The 14,139-nt window shown below is 38.1% G+C and overlaps 1 protein-coding gene across 1 annotated transcript; it reads right to left on the bottom strand.

Moving 5' to 3' along the window:
• Positions 1 to 542: 542 nt before the first annotated feature.
• On the bottom strand, positions 543 to 6,993 carry LOC121954567 (ewing's tumor-associated antigen 1-like). Its single transcript, XM_042502150.1, has 6 exons — positions 6,682 to 6,993; positions 5,542 to 5,670; positions 5,158 to 5,222; positions 4,925 to 5,034; positions 3,212 to 4,611; positions 543 to 1,821 (listed from the first exon to the last, which is right to left on the bottom strand). Exons 1-6 carry the CDS (start codon positions 6,809 to 6,811, stop codon positions 1,709 to 1,711), a joined length of 1,947 nt encoding a protein of 648 aa, XP_042358084.1. The 5' UTR covers positions 6,812 to 6,993; the 3' UTR covers positions 543 to 1,708.
• Positions 6,994 to 14,139: the final 7,146 nt, after the last annotated feature.

The raw sequence follows: 14,139 nt of genomic DNA, 5'->3' as shown, positions 1-14,139 counted from the left end.
CAGCTTGGTAGGTTTCTCACCGAGGTCACACATCTTCTGTTGTTCATATCCCAATGACAAAATCTGCTCATATATTAACGCACTTTCGAAAAGTTGATATGACATGTATGAAACTTACAAATGTAACATATGTGTGGTTTGCAGAAACATGTGATGCAAACATTTTCCTCTGGTGGCTGGGCTGGGCATTTGCAAGGTGAAAGTTGCATTTTCAGAAATGTTGCATCCATTGTTTTTTTTTAAACTTGACTCTTAGGCGCCAAAAGATCAGAACAACAGAAAGATCAAACTGTCTGCATCTTCTCAGCATCTGCGGCTCCATGCTCTTTTTTTCCTTACCTGCCATCCATAGAATTCCTCACAGTGATGCTGCCTTTCTTTTTGTCAACATCATTGAGAAACTTTTTTCAATGGACAAAACTCACCCGAGTGTTTATGCTATGTGTGTGCACTGCGTTGCAATTGACCTGCATTGTATGAGCATAAAAGTTGCAATTTCAAGCCAATGAAAATGATGAAAACGAAACACATTTATTCAGTCTCAAATGTTTATTCCTTTGTTGTGGGTTTGGCAGGAAAGAGCAGAAGCATAGAAAAACAGTAATAGTGTAAAAGGCATAAACATTACATATAAATTAGGAAAATGTATACAGCCAAATCCATCATGTTGTTCAGTGAAGGAGGCTGGAGTCAAACTCGTTGTGACATACTAAGGCACTAAGGTAGAAACAAAGTGGTCACCAACATTTTTATCTGATTGTGGTCTCACTGGTCCAAAAGTATGCTTTAAGAGGAGAGTACTATAACACTGTCTGTACAGTATGACACTTAATTCTGTGCAAAATTGAAATCATAAAAAAATGTGACGTGCACAAAACAGAGAGAAATACAAATAAGAAACTAAACTAAATCTGCTGTGTCACAAAGACATGTTATTTTCCCAACTATTAAATTTGCAATTTGGCCCCACGCAAAGGTTTTAGATTATGTTACAACACTGTGTTAATTTACCTCAGGCAATTCTCTTTTAATTATAAAGTTGCAAAATATTTTCAGTGTGCCATCAATACAAGTTGCGGACACGCTATCTGTTTTATCGAACACATGCAGTGTGAACTGTAGACACTGATGTCTGATGGATAATATCAGCATATTTTGTTTAATGTCTGTCAGCTGTTGCTATTGCAGCTTAAAAGGGAAAAATCAGAAGAGACTATTCACTACTTTTAACAAAAGCAAACTTCAGGAAAAACATTTCTTATCCAAAATATGTGCAGAGAGCTGACAATGCCGCATAACATTAAATGTGTTATTCAGCAATTAGGATTATTTTTAACAAGTGAATGTAAACTATTTGTCACGATAAAAAAGTGAAAAAGGCAAATTAAAATCTCTTGTAATGTTATCCCAGCACCAGATCTGAGACTCGCATCAATCTGTGCATAAAACTCGCTTCATGTAAACATCTTTCTACATTTACAGAGAAAATGTCCAGCAGCTCTTACAGCAGTTAGTTACTTTTTTAAATAGACACGAGGTCCTTTCTGTAAATCTCTAATACTGAACTTTTAACACCAACATGACATCATGTTAGATATCGTCATTGGTAACATCTTCATAAGGAGCTGGCTGAAACGCTGGTGTGGAATGAGTTTTGTAAAGACTTATTACAGTACAACAATATCCCTTCAGTCAGAGCGACGCTGCTCTACGGTTTCTGAGTGTTCTGCATTCGCAGTCGCCTCCTGGCCAAGGCCTCCTGTTTCTTCCTCTCGATCTCAGCTGCAGAGCACTTCCACGTCATCTGGCTTGTGACGAAAACTAGAAAGGAGGAACAGAAGTGAAACTAATAAATGGAAACAGTGAACACGGTTTGCTAAAAAAACATTTAGAATTCAAAAAATTGCAAAAACCCTAAGAAAAAAGACAAAAGCAGCCCTACATCGGAACGTGTGTGTCGTTGCTATGACCTAAAATAACCGAGTTTTAATTTGTTAACAAAAAACTTTTGCTACCATAACTAGGAGCAGTGGGTACCCATGGTGAAGCTCATTTGGAAGTACAAAATCCCCCTCCATGTCCAGAAGAAAATCAGTCTGCAATTCATTGGCAATGAAGCTTCCTGAGGTTTGGACTCTTGACAGCGTCCCAAATTAAAGCCATTGCGCTGTGTTTACTTGCTTTGGGGGAGAATCATTCATGTGCACATGCACTGAACTGTCAGTGATTATAAGAACAACATGTGACATCTGTTTTACTTGTGAGTTTTCACTTCAATATCGAGGCTTATTGCAAAGTATTGAGGACAGTAGATGGGACAGACAAACTGCAAAGATGCATCAAGTAAAAGGAATTAACTTTGTCATAATGAAAATGAATTTTGTTATTACATATGTTAATAAGTATAGCTTATCAAATGCTTTCCCTCTAACGTTTTGAAGAAAAGTAAGTGTTGATACATTTTCCTTTCGACTTATTCCTAAACATGCAATCCTCTGTGATAACATTATCAAACATTTAAACTAAAGCTTCATTTACATTATGTTCTAATGCTTTAACCCTCTGAAACCTGGATCAGCTTTCTTGTGCTTTTTCAGACGCCTTTCACAACGCACACAAACATTTGAACCCTGAGTAAATTGGTTTAAGAAATTAACCAAAGGTGTCAAGAAAATTATCTGAAAATAAGTAAAAAGTAAAATGAAATGAAATAAAAATAAATAAAAATAAGAAATTATTGAAAAATGTATTTGAAATGCATTTATAGTAAAATAGGGCAGTGTTAAAAACTATTTACACTTATATATATGTGTACAAGTATATATATGTTTTTGTTTAGTTATTTGCATTTTGTAACCTTCTTTTCTTTATTTCTATTTTTTGGGGTGTTCTTGTTTTTATGCATGTATTTTAACCTTTTTTCTTTTCTTTTTAAAATGTAGATATTTAATTTCTACTAATTTTCAGTTAATTTCCTTGTTTTTATTTGTTTATTTTACCTTTTTCCTTTCTTTTAATTTAAACCTAATTTTCAGGTAATTTCCTTGTTTTTATTATTTTATTAACTCATTTCCTTTTCGTTTTTTGTGTGCCAATTTTCAGGTCAGTTTCTTCTCACTTTTTACAAATTTCCTGGAAATCAAGCCCGGTTACTCAGGTCTCAAAGGGTTAAAAGAGCTCAGGGTTAAACATCAAATTAAAGACAGCTTACCTTTGTTGCTTATAGCTGCTGAGTCCGATACATTTCTCTTGAAGGCTGTGTGATGGGACTTGGGGTTCTGCGGTGCTCTGGCTGTCACTGTATGTGGCTTCATGTCCACATTCCCCGCCTGGAAACTTCCAGAGGAATCCCTGCTCTGGTTAAATGTGCCCAGACTCACATGGCTTCCTGGGAGGCTCTGAGACATCCGTGATTCGTTGCTGGCACCTTTCATGGGAACGTTCCATCCCTGGTAGTTCACAGTGTTTCTGCTGGCCCCCGGCAAGGAGTTAGAACGAACAAAAGCACATGGCGACTTGCTCTTAGCATTGATGTTCGTGGACTGCAACGTGTCGATTGGCAGAGGCGCAGGGGGCTTTCGCTGTCTGTCTGCAGCAAAATCTTGTTTTTCTTGGCAGTTGCCGGGGCTCGACTGACTGTTGGAGATCCGCTCCACGGTGTCACATACTTGGTAGAGCAGCGCGTCATCATCCCCATCATCCCATAAGCTGTCTGAGATGTCTTTAGCAGAGTCTGCAGCTACACGAGTCCCTCTGTGATCATTAGCGATCTTGTCAGGAATGGGAATAGACAGTGTCTTTGCGGTTGCAGATTTTTGGTCAGACATCTCTGATTTAGGTTGTAGAGCGGTGAAAGTGGACTTGGAAACCTCCTTGGCAGCCACCTTGGGCTGGAAGTGAGGGTTGGCCTGTAACTTGAAAGTGCTTCGGTTGGTAGTCTTTGGCTTGGGACACAGCTCCTGGAGCACACTGCAGCTTGGCTTGGAGTTTGAGGGCTGATGTGCAGAGGTTGTATTTGCAGCAGTTTTGCAAACGGAGGTGATCTGAGTAGTGTTTGTCTTTGTGTTGGACTGCAAGGTGGTTTTAGGGTTGGTGTCATGTTGCTGGTCAGGATTCTGGGTCATCGCCAGCACAAAAGATTCATTAAGCAGGTCATCGTTCTCCCAGTCGTCTTCAAAGTCATCACAGTTTTTCGCACTAGAACCAAAAGATCCTTTATCTTCAGCAGGATGTGCAGCTGGGCCAGACTGGTCAGCTGACTTGAGCTCTGATTGTCGGGGTTCGGCTAAAGTCGAAGTCAAAGGTTGGTGTTTTATTTCCTGTGAACAGGCTGATGTCGAGGAGCCCTGGCTCAGCCGGCCGCTGACTTTCTGAGTGGAGCAGTCAAACAGAGCGTGCAGCTCTGCCTCCACCTGATCCGCAGAGGACGGGCACTTTGGGTTTTTCACATTGCCGGGGGGCGATGTCTCTGTCAGTTTTGTTTTGGAAGTAGTTGCACATTCATTCAGGTTCTTGTTGACGGTGCTGAGCTGCTCTGAAGTCTCCCTGTCCTGCTGCATGTTCTCATCAAACTGCCTGGCCAGTTTCAGGAGGTCGTCAACACTGCTCTGCCTGTAGAGAGGAAGCAGGGAAAAATAATCAACAATCCAAAAACAGGAAAACAGCTACTGTGAATTTAAAATATTTAAGTACTACAAGTAAAAATGACCAATATCATGATTGATGATAGATGGTAACTTTAATAATCCCAAAGGGAAATTCAGGTTTCCAGCAGCTCAGTTCCTTGTTGTACAGACAGAAAAACAGGACAGAACCTGACTGCCGAAGAAACAAAAAATTTGGAATGGCAGTTTTGTTTTGCAAGCAGGTAATGCATGACGATGCATCAGAGAAAAAAATCTTTGTAAATGAAGTGATTATGCACCTCGAGGACTTCTTCCTGCCTCTTGGCTTTGGGATGTCGGGTGTGCATGGGACAGCACTGTCACCGATCCACTGCAGCAGAGGAGACTCAGTCCCCTTTCGCTTCACATCCTGTGTAAGACGCATGAAAACAAGTTTAGGAATTTCTTTCAAAATATGAACTAAAGAAGTCTGAAACCTTTGTACAACTCACAGAACTGAGTGACACAACCAAGAAAACAAGAAACAACTGACCTTTGGAGCAATGCGGTTGACGATATCTGATATTTCCACAACTCGAGGGTTCCTGAGCCCCAAACCTGAAAACAGACACTAATTATACTGCTAACAGTTCTTAAAACAATGCACATCACACTCAGTAACATGACCCAAATTGTAATATCATCAGTAATTTTGATTTAAACACACATTAGAATTTTGTTTATTCATTTCCTCCTTGAAAATCATTTATGAGTTTTCATTTATTCAGTTATAAAATGTATGGTAATGTAATATTAATTTGCATTTATGAAATATTTTACATCCCCGCATCAAATGGTCACTAAGAAAAACAGTGAGAAGCATGTTCAGCAGGTTTGCACGTTTGTGATTCCTGTGTTGAGTATCTGTGTCGTTTACCAGTATTAGCTGAAGTGGGCGATGTGGGATCCCAGAAAATGTCTTGTGATGGTTCAACATCACCCGGAGAATCCCCATTATTCAAGCCGGGGTACCTGCTGCAGCCTCTGCGCTTCGGACTCTGCAAATCTGTGTGTCAAACAGATATCAAGCGTCAAATGCTGTTTCAGAGGCTTTTTTATAATGACAGAAATGTAGCTTTTGAAGTAGCACTTATTAGTAATGTTTGGGCTTAACACGAGTCACATTAAAAGCTTTTGGAGGGTCAAATTAAATTAGTTGGCCAAAAGTCTTGCAAAAAACATATAATGCCAACAAATATCAATCCTATCAACATCTATAGGATTTCTAACATTATTGGATACTTTCAATGCTAAACCATCATCCTAACAACACGCTAAGGCGAGAACATCTTTGCAAGTTTATGCAATCAGTGCTTTCTTTTTAACACCATAGAAATCCAAATAACCAAACCAACCAAAGTTAAAAATGATTTTTGACATAAAGGCAGAAGTACATGTGCTCCCCTTGCAAGTTTTTTTTGTAGAACTTTGGTTATCAGCCTGCGTTAGGTTAATTTACAATTTGCTAACAGGTTAAGTGCAAGTATCAAGTAAAAGTATGTTTGCTTTAGTGGTATATTTACAGGTTTGCAACATCAGAAATGTAAACTTTCATACAGAGGAGCTTGACTCATTTAAAAAGAAAAGAGTAAAATTGGATCAAATGTTTGGTGGCGATTGAGACTATTTCATTACTTTTAAGCCCCCAAATTTATTAAATTTAAAACATTTTACTTTTTAAAGACCTACAGACACCCTGAACAATCTAACTAAGAAGCTTTTGATGCTAAAAATGTACTCTCATTTTGCTTTTGCTCATAACGTAATGTGGAGCAACTTTGTCAAAAATCCATGAATGCCAGAGGTTACTTAAAAATGTTAGTGTGGTGTATTGTGACATCAAAGTAAGAAGTTATAGCATGTCGTGACTATCACTGTTAGTGTTTGATCGCCTGAAAGCCACCGCCACTCCTCAAAGTGTGCACAAAGTTGTTTCAGAGCATCAGTTTGTTCCGTTGTTAAACTCATCGCACTGAGCGGCAGATCATCGTTTATTTACATCGATCCGCAGCCTCACCTGATGCTGATGAGCCAGGCATCTGCTGTCCATTTGTCTGATCGTGTGTTTTGTTGTGATTAAGTTTGGAGACACTCCTCCACAGCTCAGTGAACTCTGCAGCAGCAGCATGCGTCCTCGGCTCTGACATCGTTCACTAAAACTGCAACACCGGCGCAACTTCCGCCGAACATCTTGTATTAAAAGCTTCGCGGATGCTTCGCAGCTAAAGATATCGCTGTCGGTAATTTAAATTCACTGTTTGTTCATGTTTTCACCGACACTTTTGTTGTGTTTTTGCTTTTAGCTCATTCGTTTGGAGCATGCCGCCATGTTGGTTGCAACGTCATCAATCTACGGAAGCCGGGCGGGCGGATTTGGTCAAAGCTCCTTCGACAAACATTTGCCAGAGGCAGATAAAACATGGACAGAGCTGTTGTTAAGGTATGTGCGAAAATAATGTGTGTCGCAATTTCATTTTAACGGCTCGTGAGTTATAGTGGTGCTAAAAAGTGAAAACAATTTGGCGGAAAAGTTAGTGTTTCCCAAACGGTATGAAGTGGACTATTATCTGGTTCACGAGCAGAAACACAGGCCTAAAATATGATACAACACTGAAACAAGTCTGAGGTTTGTGTGCTTCACTCCAGTGTTTTCACCTTATGCTTCATCATAGCCAAACTTCAATGAATTTCACAGGGACACACTGCAGGCCTAGTTTTTAACTCCATTACTTTTATTTTGCAGCTATATATAGTCCTGAAAGTTACTTTGAAAGTTACTATATTTAAAAAACAAACTCAAATGAGCATATAAGACATAATGCATTGTCACAGTAAATTAACAAATAGTGAAATAAGTATTTTTTTAAATCATAAAATGCGTCAAATGATCGCTACATCATTTACATATTAATTCATCAGTATAAATAACCATATTTAATGACAGAGGGGTTTGCTTCCATAGTGAGCACTTCTATTTTTAGTAAATTCCCTGTTATTAATACATAGGCTAATTATACATAATTTACTAAAATATTATCCATTATTTATTATCATATTTATTTATTTTATTTTATGTTTCTGTCTCATTCATTCATTTATTTATTCATATTTATTTATTTTTATAATTGCCTTTGTAGCTTTTATGTGTGACTGTCAGAGTCCCAGATCGGCACAAAAATGTAAAAAAAAAATTGTATTTAACTTTCATAATATTTCATTGCGCCTGTTAAAATGAAAGAAAAAAAGTAACAGAACTTTTATTTGTGATGGAGTATTTTTACTGTTTCTTGGCCAGCATGGCATAGTACTCAATCTCAGATTTCCTGAGGGCAGGGCAGTTGTTGGCCAGTAAAAGATCTGAATAATGTGTCCACTGCTGGATATTAGTGGTTAAATTTGGATTTAGACGGATGATAAAGTGAGAACACATGAAGCAGGCATCCTCGCACATTGTGTCAGAGGGCTGTTTATCTTGGAACAGAAACAGAAATGATAATGCTGGGATCCCCTGAAACCTCTTCAGATTGTCAGGGGCGACAGTCCCTCGAATCAAGTTGTGTACCGGTGCCTCAGACTACAGAGTCTTCTGTAAACATAAAAATAAAATGTGACTTATTAAGTTGTCAGTTTCTGGCAACATTACCACCGCTCCGAAAAAAAAAAGAAAAAAGAAAAAAACAATTATCACTACAGCTTCCTCTTCTCAAAGTTTTTTACAACAAACCGGGGGCAGCAAATCCACATTTATGCTCCCAAACTCTGTGTTTTATCTGGGAACTTTATGAAATACAGGCATTAAATCTGAGCTTGTATTACTCTTGGCTGGTTGCGAGCAGTACAGTAAATATTATGGCAGACGGCTGGGTACTATGGAGTGGGTCTGCGCCCATATGTTGAGCCGGTAATTGTGGCAGGCTTCATTGGGCCTGAAGCTTGTTTGTTTGTGGAGGTCTTGTTGTGAAGGTTGTTGTTTGCATTGTCAAATAAATCAGTCACACTTTTCACAATTGTTTATTATGTGAATCAAACAAATTTGGAGGCACAATTCATATTACATGCTGTTTGGCAAAAATGCCACAAAGGTCTGTTGAGGTTACCATGGTACTAAATAAAGCTGCAGCTGCGTCTGCAACTGGTTTCCCCTTTATGAATATCAGACTGTGAGGATCGGCCTTCGCTGTGTCTTTGTCAACACTCAGTTTTGTCTTTTCAACACCAATCAGATATCAGTCTATACCCAAAATCTGACGTGTTGTATTGTTGTAAACATATTTGAATGTTGCCAATAAACCAAGGCCAAATAACCAGAGTCTGAATGGAAAATGTGGGATAAAAATGGCCTCATCTGCCTCAAAGTTGCAGGCATAAGAATTTAATTTGCATCTGTTTTAATTCAACATAGTTTCCCATTTTGTTCTCAGTCTGTCAAATACCGGAATATCAGTACATAATATTAGGTTTGGCATTCTTCAATCCAAAATAATCAGCCTTTTCCATGCAAAGACCCCCTAAGAGACATGAGCAAAGACATAAAAATACTTTGAATAATAGTTTGCAGAGCTGGGGACATAAATTGATAAAGCATAGTCATGCAGTATTTTGTGTGGTAGTATTGTATGAATACACGGAAACAAAGTGTTGATTTTTTGTTATATATCTTATTAATATTGTAAATACAAATTAAACATTTGGTAGCTTACTAAAAACAAAAAAAATCAATTAGGGATGCTGATATTGGATTTTTTGCAGATACGCCGATATATAACATCTCATTTGGCCAATACCAATATTGATATATCCACTTTTTCCCTCCTAATTTTAATGATCATCAAGTCTCTTCTGTAGTGGAATTAACATCATATTATGTGTTTTCTTATCGAAGTGGCTCATCAGCGGATGGACATAAAATACAATGCTTTTCAATACAAGTAATATGAATTTATTGTGCAAAATAAGAAAATTGCTTCACCTCAGGGTTGATGTTTTTTATATGTTTACATGTACATCTCAATAAAAATAAAAATCCGTTCTTATATTGGCAGAAATCAGCATGTTGGCTAATTCCAAATTTAATTTTAAAGCCATTTTAAATCTGCCGATACCTATAACTTGCCGATGTTATCGTGCATCCCTGTAATCAATTGCTTTTTCAGTCCACAATCCATTTTCCTGCACGAAAAATTATTAAAGTTAAAACAACTTTTTTTTTGTTCGATAAAACAGATAAGGACAGGACATAATTTTACGTGAAAAAGAAATATAATAAATTGCAATATATTGTAACAAATGTCATTGCAATACTCAGCAGATCACAAAACTTTTAAAATCACAGTATTACTGCATCATGACGAAAGTATTGGGATAATATTGTATCGTTTGATCTCTGGTGGTTCCCAACCTTAATAATTTGTGTCTGTACTTTCCAAAAATTTAAAAAAGTTCCATCACCTCCTCCTCCCCTCATTGGAAAAACGCTGAAACCATGAATATGCAACTATTTTTCATTTCAAAAGTTTTGCGTCTTGACACAAGACATCTCCTCCTTCACCGAATGCCTACATGCGGTGGAGGCTTTGAAGTTTCCACATCACACACGTTTAAGTTGAATATTTGACCATAATTGGCTTTTAAACTTGATTCCAAATCATTCTTGTACACACACGTCTTCAGTTCAGAACTCTGCACATACATCATTCTGCACAGTGAAGGTCAAACAACACATTTTTGAGTGAAGAGGAACTTTAAACCTGCATCAAAAGATACGCTCTCAGTTGTTACAGTCAGATGTGAGCGCCCTGACCGCTGCATCATGGCAGAATACTTTTATAACCAATCTAATGTGATAACGGCTTAAGTGCAAAGGTCAAATACGATGCACTTAGGATTTGTATGTCAGTGAGGATTTTTTTTAGCCGAGGAGACTTATGTTTTTGTTTTACTGTGCTTAGGGAGGGAACGCCAGTGTCAAAATCTCATTTAAATTTACACCTCTAATTAAAACACATTTTTCAAACGTGACATTCGGCTCTGAGTAGTCTGAACAGTCTGTTTTTCTGACCTTTCAGACTTGTCTTAGATTGTTTTTAACTCAGTCTGGATTTGTCTTGATTTTGGCTGCTGGTGTGTGTTATGGCGACTTTTCAAGCCTGTTGAAAAACATTAGATTTATACGTTTTTTTTCCCACACTTTCCACCTTTGTTTGTTTTGTACTACAGAGGGATTACTTTTGTTTTGTTTAGCACATCTGTGTTTCGAGTAGTTAAATATTGAAGGACTTAAATTGAGATTTGTTGCAAATAGATACATCATTGTCTAAGAAACTATTATTTTTGCTCCTGTCAAAACTTTTTTTTAACTGTTCATTGCCTATTTTGGTCTTCAGTCAGAATCAGAAGAGTAATGGAATCTGTTTTGGACTTCGCTAAACATTAGTAATATCATTCCTTAAAACTATATTTGGCATTTCGCTGAGTGCACGTTCAAAAATTTGGCTTTTTTTGCATGCGCCCGTCTCTGTCAAATGAATAATTGCCTCAGTGGTAACAGGTTAGTGACGTGAGTCGATGACTCCAGATAAGTCCTCGTGTTGTTGAAACCAGTCCATGTTTCCACCATCATCGTCCTCTTATCTGTGAAAGCTGAGGAAAGGAGGCACATGAGTAATGTTGCTGTTATATATTTAGCTATGTCATGCATGCACACACATGCACACACACACACACACAGTACGGTTTTCAGAGTTTCCACTGAGCAAACTGTATGACTGCTTTGATGAAGAGGGAAATATTCGCTTTAAAAAATAGAAACTGTACCCTCTTATTTCCGAAATTTTTGACAGGAGGTCGGTTTTGTTTTGAAGTCACGTGTAGGTGGTGCTGTTTTTTAGGCTCTTACTTTGTGAATCACAGACATATTTTTCCAGAAAGGTCAGAGGTCAGGGAGGTCAGGAGGAGCCATTTAGGATTTGACATTTAATCATTTGGTTATTGTGTATTTTACTGTTTTTGCATCTTTGCATATGCAGAATTTGTGATGGGATTTTTTCTTATTCTCTTTTTGTGATGCAAAAATAATTTACTCTCTTCCTGCACTGAGTTTTGGGATGATGATGTCAAATCGCTCAAGAGCAAATGTTTTTAATAAGTTGAAAAGAAGTGAAATGTTGAGATTCTTGAACACATTTCTGAAATTCTGCAGAGCAATTTCCAGAAAAAAGCACTAGATGGTGCTTGTATACCTCCTTGGTATTGTGTGTGTGTGTGTGTGTGTGTGTGTGTGTGTGTGAGAGAGAGAGAGAAATTGAGATACAGTAAGTAAAGTCAGTATAGATGGGTGCAGAGAGATTTGTGCAGAAAATGTTTCACAGAGGCGCTGTGCTGTTGGAATAGTATTTTGTCATACACAACACACATGCACAAACACACATGCACATACACACATGCACGCGCGCGCACACACACACACACACACACACACACACACACACACACACACACACACAAGCTGCAGTGAATTACAATGCTTGATTATACTTGATTCTGCTGTGATTGTTTTCATTTGGAAGCAGTTTATCAATATAGAGAATTGGGGAAGCCAATCAACTGTGTTTCTTTGATTGAACGCCAGAATCTGTTATGAACAGACGACCTGTAGTCTGAGCCTCCACTTCCCTTGTTAAGGCACATTTCTTGTTTCATCAAAACATCAGCAGATATTTAGCCACCGCTAATGATAAATGCAAGAGAGTCCAGGGCAACATGTGTCATCTTTGAGGCAAACTCTCTATCATTTAGTGAATCAAAAGCAGTGCTTTTTGGCAGGAGAGAAATTCGAAGAAAACATTCAGACGCCCCAGATTATTCGAGCTGATATAAATATGCTAATGTCATTGTGGCAATTTTAAAGAAACAAAAATGTCAAACATTCACCATACAGCCAAATTAGGGCTGCACATTTAATTGAAGTATTATCAAAATTGCAATACAGCCAAGTGCGATATCCAAACTGCAGGAGCTGCAGCTTTTTGATACAGGGGAAATATGTCACAAAACACCATTAAAAGTGAAGCACTGTGGTGCTGCAGAGATGCTGCGGCCTAAAAATCATATTCCAGACACAAGGAAACATGCTTATTTGTTACTGACCCCAGCAAAAACCATCTTTTATTCTGTAAAAATGAAATGCAAAAATGACAGCTCCCACTCACTTGCAATTTATCAAAAAAAATCTTTTTTTTTTGGTATATTGTGCAAAGACAAAGACAAAAGCACATAACTAGCAATTACTTCAAAAAGTGTGTTATAATAGTGAAATATAAATACTCAAAATGTTTTTTCATTATCTTTTTTCCTCCCTGACCTGAGTTAAATTCTGGGGTAAATGCACATTCAAATTTTGATGCACTTTTCCCCTCAATCATTAATAAATTGTTAAATCTATAAAATGTTAAAAAAGAAAAAAATCATATTGTCCCTAAAGCCCAACATACCATCATGATTTTCTAATATATTAAATTACAGGGACATTAAACAGAGAAAAGAAATATTTATGAAAAAAATATTTGCATTCCTGCAAATGCAAATATTTGCATTTTTCTTCAACAATTGTCACATATTTTTGTCAATTAATTTTCTGCCTTTTGACCCATCAACTATTTGAATAATCATGTAGAAATATATTTTATTTATTTATCAGTTTCTCTCCTCAGATGAACATGAGCGTTGTGATGCCACACACAGCAGACAGCACATTTAGGCCTACAGGCCATTGTCATTTTAGTGGCGTAGCTGTTGTCAATGTTAAACAGGTTAACTGGAACCGCCAGTATGGATGTAACAGCGATTTAATCAACAGTTAGCTACGTTTCATGCCTCCCTTTAATGCATTCAGCTAATCTTGGGGGTATCCCCATTGCTCCGTCAAGCGAGCTGTGTCATATCACGCTGCCACGCAAATCCACGCCTGGGGGGCGCCGTCTCCTGCCCGTCTAAAAGTCACCGTAACACCCTCTGTCACACTGAATGTTAGCATTTCTCAGAAGTGATAGTTAGACCACAGAATAAAGGGCATGGATGTGTCAGCTTCAATTTGAATATGAGGCATCAGCCCTGCGCTGCCTTGTGTTTTTACCCGCTCTGTGATTCCTCCTCCTGCGAGCCTTTCCAAGCCGTGTCACGCCAGAAAAAAAATGATTGCCAAAGGCTGTTCAGGGAGGCGAGAGGAAGAACAGTTTAGCCCGGATTCTCCGAGCTAGCTTGAGTCTTTCCCAGAAGCCTGTCTCTTCACCTAACTACCTACCGCCTTCTTCTATTTATCGGTTACGCCTGGGTTGTTTAGAAGCAATTAAGGAGCTAATTGTGGAGATTTCTGAGGACGGGGTATTATAGTAAAAAGTAAAGAGCTAATGGCTAATTGCCCAAGCAGCTGCTAGTGTTTATGAAGGAGGAGCGAACATGCCAGGGGATCTACCAGGCG

Source organism: Plectropomus leopardus, chromosome 15, assembly GCF_008729295.1.
Source record: "Plectropomus leopardus isolate mb chromosome 15, YSFRI_Pleo_2.0, whole genome shotgun sequence".
Taxonomy (NCBI): Eukaryota; Metazoa; Chordata; class Actinopteri; order Perciformes; family Serranidae; genus Plectropomus; species Plectropomus leopardus.
This window is presented reverse-complemented; position numbering and strand designations above follow the sequence as displayed.

Excerpts from the sequence above, each read along its gene's own strand:
- LOC121954567 (XM_042502150.1), bottom strand. The coding sequence starts at position 6,811 with ATGTCAGAGCCGAGGACGCATGCTGCTGCTGCAGAGTTCACTGAGCTG. Across the intron at positions 5,671-6,681 it reads GCCTGGCTCATCAGCATCAG|ATTTGCAGAGTCCGAAGCGC; the intron begins GTGAGGCTGCGG and ends TTTGACACACAG. Across the intron at positions 4,612-4,924 it reads GGCAGGAAGAAGTCCTCGAG|GCAGAGCAGTGTTGACGACC; the intron begins GTGCATAATCAC and ends TCCTCTCTACAG.